Source organism: Quercus suber, unplaced genomic scaffold, assembly GCF_002906115.3.
Source record: "Quercus suber isolate HL8 unplaced genomic scaffold, Cork oak 2.0 scaffold_39, whole genome shotgun sequence".
In the NCBI taxonomy this organism is placed as follows: Eukaryota; Viridiplantae; Streptophyta; class Magnoliopsida; order Fagales; family Fagaceae; genus Quercus; species Quercus suber.
Window position 1 is genome coordinate 179,995 of NW_027069504.1, and position 14,135 is coordinate 194,129.

At 37.1% G+C, this 14,135-nt stretch overlaps 1 protein-coding gene across 1 annotated transcript; it reads left to right on the forward strand.

Moving 5' to 3' along the window:
• On the forward strand, window positions 1–7,563 carry LOC111992628 (disease resistance protein RPV1-like). The gene is made up of 7 exons (XM_065771056.1): window positions 1–609; window positions 2,580–3,702; window positions 3,866–4,141; window positions 4,263–5,075; window positions 5,180–6,225; window positions 6,429–6,477; window positions 7,266–7,563. The coding sequence occupies exons 1-5, from the start codon at window positions 158–160 to the stop codon at window positions 5,972–5,974; spliced, it is 3,459 nt and encodes a 1,152-aa protein (XP_065627128.1). The 5' UTR covers window positions 1–157; the 3' UTR covers window positions 5,975–6,225; window positions 6,429–6,477; window positions 7,266–7,563.
• Window positions 7,564–14,135: the final 6,572 nt, after the last annotated feature.

Consider the following 14,135-nt stretch of genomic DNA (forward strand, 5'->3'; position numbering starts at 1 on the left):
TTTTGAAAGCAAGACTACAATAAAGTCTAGCCCCTTGCATCCATTCACTCACCCTCCTCCTGTTCACTTTCCTCACTATATACTGACACCGCTTTCACAGCCTTCCTTCTTCTCCTCCTCCTTTCAACTTTTTTCATCTTTCTGCTCATAAATCCCAATGGCCTCATCTCACCAACTCAAGAACTTTGATGTTTTCTTGAGTTTTCAAGGTGAAGATACTCGCCGTGGTTTTGTAAGCCATTTACATAAGGCTCTGACTCAACAAGGTATTCAAACCTTCATTGATGATAATCTCCCTAGGGGAGAAAACATTTCTGAAGCGCTTCTCAAAGTCATTGAAAACTCAAGTGCATCAATAATTGTATTTTCTAAAAACTATGCATCCTCTAGTTGGTGTTTGGATGAACTTGCTAAGATTATTGAGTATAGCAAAAAAGTTCTACCAATTTTCTATCAAGTAGATCCATCTGAAGTTCGTAAGCAAATAGGGGATTTTGGAAATGAACTGACCGAGCTTGAAAAAAAAATTGAAGATAAGACAAAGGTACAAAGGTGGAGGGACGCTTTAAGAGAAGCAGCCAATATTTCTGGCTGGGACGACAAAAACAGGTATTTGTATAGTACTACGTACTCTTATTTGTTGATCTTCAAGAGTTTTAATTGTTTTGTGATGTCCATTAAATTTTATTGTTAATTAAACAACAACTAGAATTAATTGTTAGCTTTTATTTTCTCTTTAAATTTTACTAAATTATGAAAGTAATATTTTCTTGTCATATCTTTTATACTAAGCTCTTTTTATTTTTTTTTATTTTGAGAAGAATCTTTTATACTAAACTTTTTTCTTTTTTAGAAATAAACACACACACACAAGGGAGAAGGAAAGAGGTTCTAACACAAAGACACATCACAACTCCACTCAAAAGTTATGGTAACTTTTAAGAGAGGGTGTGGCAAGTTATACTACACACAACACACTCTCTTAAGCAATGTGGGACAATTACCCTTTTTTTTTTTAGAAACAAACACACACACACATAAGGGAGAGGAAAAGGAGTTCTAACACAAAGGCACACCACAACTTTACTCAAAAGCCATGGTAACTTTTAAGGGAGGGTGGGGTAAGTTATATTACATACAACACACTCTCTTAAGTAATGTGGGACAATTACCAATTTTTTTTTTTTTTTTAGAAATAAACACACACACACACAAGGGAGAGGGAAATGAGTTATAATATAAAGGCATACCACAACTCCACTAAAAAGCCCATAACTTTTAAAGGAGGGTGGGACAAGTTATACTACACACAACACACTCTCTTAAGCAATGTGGGACTATTACCTATTCTTTTTTTTTTTTTTTTTTGAGAAACAAACAAACACACACACACACACACACAAGGGAGAGGGAAAGAAAAAGGTGTTCTAATACAAAGGCACACCACAACTCTACTCAAAAGTCATGGTAACTTTTAAGGGAAGGTGGGACAAGTTATACTACACACAACACACTTTCTTAAGCAATGTGGGACAATTATCCATTCTTTTTATTTTGAGAAACAAACACACACACACAAGGGAGAGGGAAAGGGGTTCTAACACAAAGGCACATCACAACTCCACTCAAAAGCCATGGTAACTTTTAAGGGAGAGTGGGGTAAGTTATACTACACACAACACACTCTCTTAAGTAATGTGGGACAATTACCCATTCTTTTTTTTTTCTTTTCTTTTTCTTTTGAGAAACAAACACACACACACACACACACATATAAGGGAGAGGGAAAGAGGTTCTAGCACAAAGACACACTACAACTCCACTCAAAAACCATGGTAACTTTTAAGAGAAGGTGGGGCAAGTTATACTACACACAACACACTCTCTTAAGCAATGTGGAACAATTACCCATTCTTTTTTTTTTCTTTTTTCTTTTTTGAGAAACAAATACATACACACACACACACACACACACACATATAAGGGAGAGGGAAAGAGGTTCTAACACAAAAGCACACTACAACTCCACTCAAACACCATGGTAACTTTTAAGAGAGGGTAGGGCAAGTTATACCACACACAACACACTCTCTTAAGCAACGTGGAACAATTACCCTTTTTTTTTAGAAACAAACACACACACACACACACACAAAAGAGAGGGAAATGGATTAAATATGGAAAAAAAAAAAAAGAACCTAATAATAGATTACTTTCCACTATTAATTAGGAATTTCACCCCTCATAATATTTGGAAAAATTTAAAAGAAAAGAAACTTAACGCATTTTTTCTAGGCACGTAGTGAGATCCAATAAGATTATGTCGCCATCTAAGTGGACTTTTAATGCAACTTCACCCCAAAAGCTAATTGCTACCCAAAAAAAGTGAATTCAATAAAAAATTTCAATCTATGAGTTACATGTCGCTTACTTCATCTAACAACACTTCAACTATGATGTAAAAATTAAACATTGTTAGGGACACTTAACCCAACAAACATCTTGCATTCAGTTTATGTTATTTTTTTCTTATAGTCCAACTCGTTACATGTGTTAATTAAATGCTCTGTGAATGACAGTTGCACTGAATCTGAACTTGTGCAAAAAATTGTTGAAGAGATCTTAAATTCTGAATTCATTCAGATGCCATCAAATGTTGCTGCTGTGCAGCTGGTTGGAATAAATTCTCACATAGAGGCCTTAACAAAACTTTTAGATATTGAATCAAATGATGTTCGCATGGTAGGGATCACTGGCCTTGGTGGAATAGGAAAAACTACAATTGCAAAAGCTATTTATAATAGCTTTTCAAATCATTTCAAAGCAAAAAGTTTTGTAGAGAATGTTAGAGAGTGGTCAAAGACAGAGCAAGGCAAAATACATTTACAAGAGACACTTCTTAAGGGTATCTCTGAGGATAAGAATTTGAGGGTGAGTACTATAAATGAAGGAACCACAAGGATAAATAAAATTCTTCACCTAAAAAAGGTTCTTATCATTCTTGATGACGTGGATAATGCTGACCAGATAGAAACATTGCTTGGACAATGTGAAGGCTTTGCTTTTCGAAGTAGGATCATTCTGACAACAAGAAATAAAAGATTACTAGCTAATCGAAATGGTCTTTCAACCTATGACTATGAGGTTGAGGAATTAGATGAAGATGAAGCTATTGAACTCTTTCGTAAGCATGCCTTCCCTAGTAACGAAGTCCCTGAAGATTATTTGGAACTTGAGAAACAAGCTATAAGTTATGCCAAAGGCCTTCCTCTAGCTCTAAAAGTAATGGGTCGTGATTTGTGTGAGAAAACTATACACGAATGGGATGATGCGTTAGATTGTTATAAAACAAATCCTCTTGAAGATATTCAAAATATACTAAAAAGAAGTTATGAAGGATTACCCGAAAATGAAAAGAATATTTTCCTTGATATTGCATGTTTCTTCAAGGGATATGACATGAGTTATAATATGATTAAGGATGTACTGAAAGCTTGTGGTTTAAACCCAGTATATGGTATTCGAAATCTTATTGATAAGTGTCTCTTGACTATTGATCAAGATAATTATTATTTGTCGATGCACGACTTATTACAGCAAATGGGTATGGACATTGTTCGACAAGAAGCACCACAAAAGCCTGGGGAACGTAGTAGACTATGGTGTTATGAGGAAGCTCTTGATGTATTAACTGAAGATATGGTATGTATGTTATTTTGATACACTTACTCCCTTTACTTCACATGAGAGATGTATTGCACTTTTTTCCCTTTTTATTTATTTATTTATTCTGAATATTTTTTTTGTTTAAATTTTATTAACTATTATATGTTTTGGTGATTTACTTACCCTATTGTTCAACTAGGGTTCAGATAAAATTCGAAGCATAATATTGTGGCCACCTAAATCAAAACAAGTAGAGGTGCAAATAAAGGCACAATTTTGTAAGATGAAAAATCTTAGATTGCTTTTGATTCGTAATGTACGTTGTTGCAATGGACCCCTTGAATGTCTTCCCAATGGATTAAGCTTGCTTGATTGGCGTGAATATCCATTTTCTTCGTGGCCATCTAATTTTTTTCCTAAAAAACTGATTGTGCTCAACATGCCTTTAAACCGATTAAAGGAACCACTCAAGCAGGTAAGATCATTAGCATTTATAAATTATTATTTTTTCAAAGTTTTTAATTTTTAATTTATTTATATATACTTCTTTAAAGAGTAAACCATGTTCTAACTTTCAAATTTTTTTTTTTCTACAGAATTTTGTATCCGTGACATATGTGGACTTCAGATGTTGCAAGCTGATTACGAAAATACCTGACTTATCAATGACCCCAAACATAACGCTATTGAAACTTGAAGGGTGTAAAAATTTAGTTGAGATTGATGACTCTGTGGGGCGTCTTGATAAGCTTGAAGTGTGGGACCTTGGCGGTTGCGATAAACTTGAAACTCTTCCGAGCTGTCTCACGATGAAATCTCTGACATCTTTTAATTTGGAAGGATGCGAGAGGATTAAGAAGTTCCCAAATATCTTGCACGAAATGAAAGGTGTTGAATATTTAGATCTTCAGGGGAACTATACTAATGAATTGCCTCCGTCATTTGGGAATTTGATTGGGCTTAAGGGCTTAACTATGTCATCGAATTCAGGAGAGGCACATCTTCCGGGTAGCATCTATAATTTACAACATATAGAGAGCCTTGAACTTACTGGCGATTTCATATTTCCAAAGAATGTGGAGATTGATAGACAGCCAGTGTGCAACTCTCTTGGTTGCTCTTCCAAATATGTTTTTCCAATGTTGAAAAGACTACGTCTTTGGGACTATGAAATTTGCTCAGAAATAGAATTTATATTGAATTGTTGTTGCCCCCTCACACTGGAAGAGTTAGAAATCCACAGAAGCAAAGTTGTCACCCTCCCAAAAAGCATGAGCAGATGTGAGAGATTACATACGCTTATTATTAGATATTGCGATAAGTTGCGGGAAATCCTAGGGCTTCCGCATAGTATAAGAAGTGTAGAAGTAGAAGATTGCCGCTCGCTGGATTTACAATCATTCTTTCAGGTATATCTCTCTCTTAAAGATATTAAGAAACTATTTGTGTTACCTTCACAAATACTGCATGATTTGCTGAGATGTAACTTGTTGAATTTGCTAATTGCATGCAGCCGCTTCCACCAAATCTACCACCATGTTTAGGTGTAACAAGCCACATGTTAATGTTTCCACACTCATTTACAATGCTTCCAATTTGGCAAAACCGCCTTTGTGAATATAGTTTTGAGTTAACAGGAGATGAGAATGATATTCCAAATTGGTTCAACCATCAAAGGGATGGAAATTTAATATCGTTCTCGATTGGTCCCGAATTTCCAACAATAGCTCTCTGTGTTGCTTTTGGAATACAAGATTATCGTGATTTTGATTATTATGTCTTCGTTTCCATCAATGGTAGTGAACGAATGTTTGAAAGAAAATTCATTGAAATAGATTGGAGCTTTGGGCATCTATGTTTTTCTTGCAGACCTCAGAGCTCATTGCAGGAACTATTTCGGGACTTGAAACTAAGTGATCGGAATCATGTTGAGATCCTCTGTGAAACTTTCCCTCGTGGTTCTTATGATCCTTCATCCAGAGAAATTGCTCCTATCGTTAAAAGGATAGGAGTCCATGTAGAATGCAATTGCCCTCCTCCTCCTCAGAATCCCAGTATCTTTCAAGACATTAATAGGCACCATTCTTTGCAATCAGGTTCGGGACTTCCAATGGATACAGAAAATGGATCAGACTTAGGTTTGGCATTTGACTCATCAAATGTTGATGGGTTTGATTTGGGCTCATCTTCAGTGGCCCAGGCCCAAGTAAAAACAAAGAGTAAAAAAAGAATAAGAAAAGTAAGGCACGTTTTGGAACGTTGTTTAAGCAACAATTTCCTTTGTTTAAAAAAAGAAAAAGAAAAGTGATGGTCTGATCTGTTTAAACAACTCAACTCAACTCAACTTCAAACTCAGATCAGATCAGATCGAATCCAAATCCAATGGCTATCACTTTCTCAGATCTCCACACCGAATCAGGCCTCAAATCTCTCGACGAGTTTCTTTCCGGAAAATTAATCTGTTCTGAGTTGTCACAGATAATTGTTGCATACAGTGACGGGGTTTCTGATGGAGATGCAACGCAGATTTCGACAGTGAAGGCCCCAATTTGATGATTGGTATGTTTCTTGTTTCAGCATTGAGAGATTTCCCCAATAATTCAAGAACGTTATTGTCATTTTCTATTACTTCTGTTGTCTGATATGTGTTGTTCCTTAACCTAAATATCAATGTTCTTTCAGTTGCATTATTTCATTTTCTGTGTTGCTATCCTAAAATCTGATGTTATAGAACTGATAATTGTGCTTATTTCTTTATATAGAATATGATGCCCTCACTCAGCTTGTCAAGCCTCGTGAGCGCAACACCAGGTTAAGTTTATTATCACTCTTAGTAAGGCTTGCTGTTGCTTCTTTTATTGGTTTGTCATTGCTGAACTATGATTTGTTTTTATTTTTATTTTTTTGGTTATCAGTATTATCTCACAAAATTTTCTGTTTTAATACCTTTGGTAATATGCTATTCTGTATTTTTCTCAATCAACTTTCAACTTGGTGTTATTCTTTTCCTTGGCTGCCAAATAGAGGTGAAGATTATTATCTGATTTTACAATTTTGTAGGGAATGATTCCTTAGTATTGTTTGAATAGACATTTTTTAAGTCTATGGCTTCTTTTTTATTATGGTTTGGACTTTGGACTATTGCTGCATTTTTTTTTTCCTAATTTTTTTAAATTCTCTAATAATTTCCTAGACTCTCACTCATTGAATTTTGGTATGTGTGTGTGTTTGTAAAAGCTGCTTATGAAAATCCAGGTATTAGCAAGTTGATCAAGATGTTGGTTTCATGTAATGGTGTCAGATTTTCTTTTCACAAGCCTATAACAGACTGACACAGATTTATATTTACTTTGATTTAGAATTTTTCTGAAGTTGCAAAATTTTAAAGAACTCTAAAAATTTTCAAATTAAGATCTTTTGAACGAACATACCATAATAGAACTTTCCCAATTTTGAAAGATTTATTTCTTATATAAAGAAATGACAACCATGATGAAAGGCAAAATTACCAAACTCTGGACAGAGGAGGAGAAAGTAGAGCAAAGCCACAAAGTTCAAGTCATTACACTAACTTGTATATATTGGTGTGGTTCTTTTAGGTGAAGAGAATGATCAATCCTTTGCCAATAATGAGCTTGATGAAAGAGTATACAGGCATTACAAGTCTCCTCAATTAGAATGGCTTTTCTTGGGATGAAATTTGCAAAACAATGGCACTGTGGCAGCTGATGTTTAGCTTTGGGAAGCTTATATCAAGGTGCCATTATATCAAGGTGAAATTTGTAACAATTTGAAGTCATATAGTTGTGCATATTAAACTTTAGACTTTTATTTTATAAAATATTGAATCACGATGTTTATTTTATAATTATTTCCAAATGTAATTATTTATTCACTCATTTTACGGAAAATAATAAATTATTATAAAAAGAGCTAACTATATGAATTTAAGCGTCCATTTGGAAACAATTTATTTAGATTTTTGTTGAAAACATTATAGATAAAAGTTAAAAAATAAATAAAATAAGTAGAAGATACACGTGAGATTTACAGAAAGTAAGAAAAAGAAGAAGAAGAAATAAGCTGGTTTATAATCAAGACCTTAGTGCATACTAAGTCATATAATTGCTCATATATTTTTTTCTCTTCCATTAAAACATTTTCTTCTTTATTTTCCTTTCTTTTATATAACTTTTGAACATTACAAAATATGAAAAATTTTATTTTTATATTTTTTTAGTGAAGCTAGCTATTTACTATTTAATGTCCTCAATACATGGCTATTGAATTGACTATAACGTACACTTTTAACCCAGAAATTTCCGTGATATAGAAATGTAAAATTAAAGCATAGGTATGATAAATAGAAAGTTTAATAAGTTACTGTTGCACCGAAAGCATGACCACATGGAGGCTGAGATCGACCAATTCCACCTCAGAGAAGAAGGAGAGGCACCAGAAAGGCCTGTGGAGCTCTCGGATTCTGAGGCTGACTTTGACAGATCCTCCGTAACTCACCCTCGTCAGTGCTGGGGTCCGTTCACCTGCCAAGGGCACGTCGCTGACGTTTCGGGGCACGTAACGTGTCCATCATTAAATTCAGGCGGCTCTGTGCTCCCCACATCTAATGAGGCGTTACCCATCCAACGGTGGAGATTCATTTTGCATTTATGAGCGGGAAAACCCTCATGGTTCCTCGCTTTGGGGTATAAATACCCGTACGAACTGCTTCTTCCTGTTCCTCATTTGTAATCGAGAATATTCGTGCGCCCCTCCTGAGTTCAGCCACACTCTTACTAGCACCTTCAGCACAAAAGCTTGTCCGAGGAGCCCTTTCTCTTTCCTGTAAGTCGCTCTCTCTCTTTGGCCCCTCTTTCTCTTTACCCTTTTTTCCACTTCGCCTGTTCTTTCTTAGTTCTTTTAGGCGTCTACTGGGATGGGTAGGTTTAAGAAATACGTCGATACTGAGGAGGCGATGGAGAAATTCATCACCGACTATAAAATTCTTGACAATGTAAATCTGAGACATTATGAGGACAGTGGCGCATATACAGGCAGGAAGGCGAGGTGGTAATTCCCGTAGTTGCCTTCCTTGAAGGGGGGATGACGATCCCTATGGGGCCGGTGATGAGGGATTATCTCATGCACTTTCGGTTGGCCCCCACCCAGTGTGGGATAAATGTCTTTAGGATTCTGGGCTGTGTGGACGCCCTGAACGAGAAGATGGGGTTGAGGTTGACCCACCACGACGTGAACTAGTGTTACAATCTTCAGCTTCTTAAGGGCAAGTCATATTACCTAAAGACGAGAGACGACAGGGTGCGGCTCATTCAGTGCCTCCCCGAGTCCAGCAAGGGGTTCTATGAGGATTTCCTCATTGTGTCTGGGGAGTGGCACGATGGCCTTCACTGCCCAACAACAGAGGGAACACCAGGTGGGGCAGTGGGAGACAGATAGGGTTTCAAGCTCTCGTCTTTTCTCTTTACCCTCTTTCTTTTTTACTAACGTCGTGGTGCTTTCCGTTTGCAGACCCGCACGCCTTTCAGCGTCACTTCCATCTGATCAACCGGGAAGATTTGCAAAAGGTGCTGAGGGCGCCGGTGTACATAAACGAGGACGACAACCAGGTTAGGGCCGCCCACATAATTTTGGGTTATACACCTACCCAGAAATCGTTCCCGGTTCCGAAGCACGTCATCCTCGCCAACGATTCTCGGCTCCAGAGGATTACTGTGACCGAGGACGGATTTTCGTTCCCCGAGGAGCCCTCCGATCAGGAAGCTGTCACATTAGCCGTCCCCTCCTCTTCCCAACTATTTGCCGAGGCCGCCGAGGAAGCTCCAGAGGGGGAAGGGGACGCGTTTGAAGTTTTCACTCAGCTTGATCAGTCTGAGGATCCTCCCGGGAACTTAGGTGATCCCAATTTGAGCGAAGCAGACCTCCTTGCTTCAGAAGCCCCTCCTCGACCGACAATGGGTTATAAGAGGAAACCCACCACCAACTTGCTGGACCTGCTTGAGGGCTAGCCGGGGGAGTCCCAACAGAAAACTCCTACTCCTCCTTCGAAGGCTAAGTCGACTTTCACTCGGCAGAAACTCCCTCCTTCTCCTTCTCAGACGCGCTCGCCTTCTGGGTCCGCGCTTGCTGGCCCTAAGAAGAAGAAGGATAAGGGTAAAAGGATTGTGGAGGATAGGACGGTGTCCTTACAGGAGGAAGGCGCTACTCTACAGCCATCCAAGCAGCTTAAGATAGGCGACCCGAGCCAGGAGAGGCAGGTTGTCGACACCACCTCCTCCGAGGTCCAGGCCTGGCTCCCAGCCCCGATGCTTCGTGGGGAGCCTTTGAGGGATAACGCCTCCCTCAGAGATTTCAACGAGGGCGAAGGTATACGGGTAGCAGACGCACTGGAGAGGAGCCTACTGCTCCCGGCGGACATGGCTGAGCTTAACTCTTTAACGAGCGAGCAGGTCTTCCTCAGCCTTAAGCGATATGTGGGGATGGTAAGGGCTACAACCTCAACTCCTATCCCACTCTTTTCCTCTTATTGGGCTTATAACACACTGGTTATTCTGGCAGGCTGTCCAAGCTATCTTTAGGTTGGAGGGGGCGGCAAATGACCAGAAGGAGGACCTCAAACGGGAGTGTGCTTGGCGTTACGAGGCCACTCGGACCCTGAAGAGTTCTGAGGCTAACCTCGCCAAGGCCCGAGAGGCTTTGACGGTGGTGTCCAGGGAGCGGGACAATGCTCTGTCTGGTCTTGAGGGTGCCCAGACTCAGGCCAATGAGCAGACGAGGCGCCTGGACCAAGCGGAGGAGCAATTGCGGATCGTGAGGGATCTAATCGCTGATCTGTAGGCTAAGGCGGCAAAGGCCGAGGAGTCCCAGAGGGGGGCCGAATGGGCTAGAGACCAGGCTCTGCGGGCTAAGGACGAGGCTGATTACGGCAGGGAGATGGCCGAGCATGCCAAGGAGGAGGCTGAGACCACAGCCTACGCTGATGGGGTGGCTGCAGTAGAGGCCGCCTACAAGGCTTAAGTCCCGGGGGTGTGTAGGCGATATTGTTCTCAGGTCTGGGCTGAGGCCCTCAAACAAGCTGGGGTGGAGGATGCGTCCGACCTGTGGAAGGCGGAGAACGTGTATTATCCCCCCGCTATCCGTGAGGCCGCCCCTGAGGGCCCTGAGGTTGGGGAAATTGCTGAAGAGGTGCGGGCAGCTGAACTGTGGGAGCATTTGAGTGAGGAGGTACCCCCAGAGATAGTGGAGATCCCTTCCGATGATCGAGCCCCCACCACTGAGGAAGTAGCTGCTCTCGTCGTACCCCCGCAGATCGTCCCCTTAGGCCAGGGCTCGGAGGGGTCAGGGGTTGCCTCTGTCCAGCCTGAGCAAGAGGAGTAGACTCCCCGGCGTCTCGGCTCGTCCTGCTTTCACGTTGTCATTTTATTTTGTTATACTTCTCTTCTATGTACTGTGGCTCTTGCCATGCAATTTTTACGAACTCATCGTTGTAATGCGAATTTGATTTCCCTTTATTTGAATTGTTTATTTGTGTACACGCTGCCTGCTTTTCCTTTCTTCCTTAGATCTGTATGACTTTAGCTTGAATTGCATGTCGGTCAGTTGCGCCAGTAATATTGATTCCTTCACACAACAATTTGCTTCGACTTTATCTTCTTTAATAGGGATTTTGTTAAGCTTGTTGTCAAATTCAAATAGGTTGAGGCAGAAAACAACATCTTATTATTAGACATATGCACTATTCCAAATTACATTTATCATAACTACCTCAAGATTTGCATTGAACACTATGTATAAGCAGATTAATGATTGAAATAAGGAAGGAATTGCTTGAACAATATTTCCATTCATTGTTTTTCTTTCTCAGTCTGCTCCAGTAGAAGATACTTGATATATACAAAGCACTCAGCTATAAAACGATCATTCCCCCCCTCCCCCCTCTTTCTCCCAGATTAAAGTGACATCGGCCTTCATAGATTTCATTTTTTCTTTAAGCAAGGTAAGTAGGATATTTGAATAGAAATCCCTAATCTCAAATTTTTATTATTATTTTGTTTTATATAATTTGTCACTCAATTTGATATTTTAATTAATTACTAAATGTTAATATATTTTTTTTGTTGAAAAAATGAGAGTGGAGTTGAATTAAGGTGGCAATACATTCCATTGTAGCGCTTGTAGTTATGCCTGTCATTTTATTGTTGTCTCTATGTTTACACATATGTTTAAACATACTATCAACTAAATTAATTTTTCACAACTCTATTTCATATAATTTTTTTTATTACCTATCATAAGAGAATGAGGAAGTTTAAGAATCAAAATTTGCTATGAGAATATTTGTTATTTATATTGTTATTAGAATTCCTAGGGCCTTATACCTTTTTGTATAATACTCAAAACTCACAATCCTTGGATGGATTCCTAGACTGGGTGAATATACTAACATGTACAAAAGTATGACATTCAACAATCTAAACTTGATAAGACACCTTGAGTTATACCATAGCTTTCCTCCATCCACATGAAAAACACTTTCCTTATGTGAATATGCTAAGTAGATGCCTAGAGAACAATACTGCACATAAAGAATAAACAATAATATACAAAAATTAAGGTTGACAGGTAAATGACAAAAACAAATAGATGTTTTTTTCTTCTAAAATAAAAAATGTTGTAAATAAATGTAAATAAGTTATACCACAATATAATCCTAAAAGAATTAACTCAATTTTATTTAGCAACAAAAAAAATAAGAAAAAAAAAACTTACATCATTCACTTTTGAAGTACAAAACTCATTTTTTTTCAAATAGTTTATGCAAGATCAAGAGGATGTATTTGATGCTAAAACATAATTATCTTACAAAACATTAGCCAGAACTTGAAGAAAGCATGGATGGTCTATTTTTTGAGTAACAAAAAATGGGGCACAACCGCACAACTTAGTTAAAACACATATTAAGAATACTTTATAAATTTTTTTTTTTAAACCATAACATCCAACTACACATATAAAATTGGCATTTCACTAGCTTAAATAGTTTTTGAATTTTGAAACACTAACACCTTAATCCTGGTTTTTTTTTTTTTTTTTAATTTACATTTTGGAATTAGAAGAATATTTATACTATGTACCCTTTTAATTGGTTTTTCCTCTTGATAGAAGTCTTTATTTTTACATTTTAAATTTCAAAAAAAATTGTAGCTCAAATTTTGGTTCTCCATAAAAGGTCTCTACATTTTCTCTTTTATGTGCATGTATAGCATAGTACAAAAATATATGCAAATGGAATAGAGATTAAAAAAATGCGTATAATTTCTTTCACGTGTTACATGTTTATCTTTAAAAATATGTTTATTTTTAGAAAAATGGTTGTTAAATTCACAACATAATAAATAAATATTATTGTATTCGATAAGTCATCAGTTTGTTAAAATGCAAACTGGAACCCCATAAAAATTGTGTGTGTTGTTTCTTAAAAAAATGTAGATTGGTAAAATATTTTGTCATTAAAAGATTTGGGGTTTAAACTATGTTTACACTAAAACCAGTTGTTGTCTTAACTTGATGATAAAGAGTAATCATTATAGAGTAGATGCCATAAATTTAAATTCTATTGTATCCATAAAATAAAAAAGTTATTAAAAAAAAAAGAAAAGAAAAGAAAAAGAGAGAGAGATTGAATATTGAGAATAAGATAATTTTCAATATTCTTTTTTTTTTTTTTTTTTCGTTTCCTAGTTGATTAGGACTTTCTTTCCCTTTCTCTAGTTGAATTAGGATTTCATGTTTTTTTTTTTTAAAATATTTTTCTAATTAAGTTGTTTTCCTCTCTCTAGTAGATTCGTAGAAGTAGGACTTTGGTATATCATTGTATCAAAGGAGCACGAGAATATCTCTTTCTATAAATACTCTTAACAGGGAGGTGGTGATTAATATTAAGTTGTGATTAATAAAAGTTTGTGTTGAGAGGTTTTCTAAATTTTTTTGCCAACTAATCTAGTGTTCTTTTAGAACTTAAGTTTTGTGGAAAAGTTGTAGTTATTGTGTGTTACCAACTCTGCTTCTACATGACTATGTACGCTGCGTTAGTTTATATAATAAAATTGTAGTTTTCCCTAGTATCAGTGGTTAGAATAAAATCATCACAACTATAATAGGTGAATTTTCAAACTACGCATATTATGCTCACTATTTAGTAATTTTACCAATCTAGACATAATTATATATATATTTCTTATTTCACTTGTCACATGAACAATTTTTTTGTCCAATTATCTTCACACTTATTACTATTTCTCCAGACTAATAAAAGAATTCAAACCCTACCAAAAAATACATTTCCTTTTTATAATAACCAAAAAGTACATATAATAATTAAGTTAAGTATACTTGACATGAAACTCTATTACTAAAGTTTTAAAAAGTTAAAATCAATATTTTAAATAAAT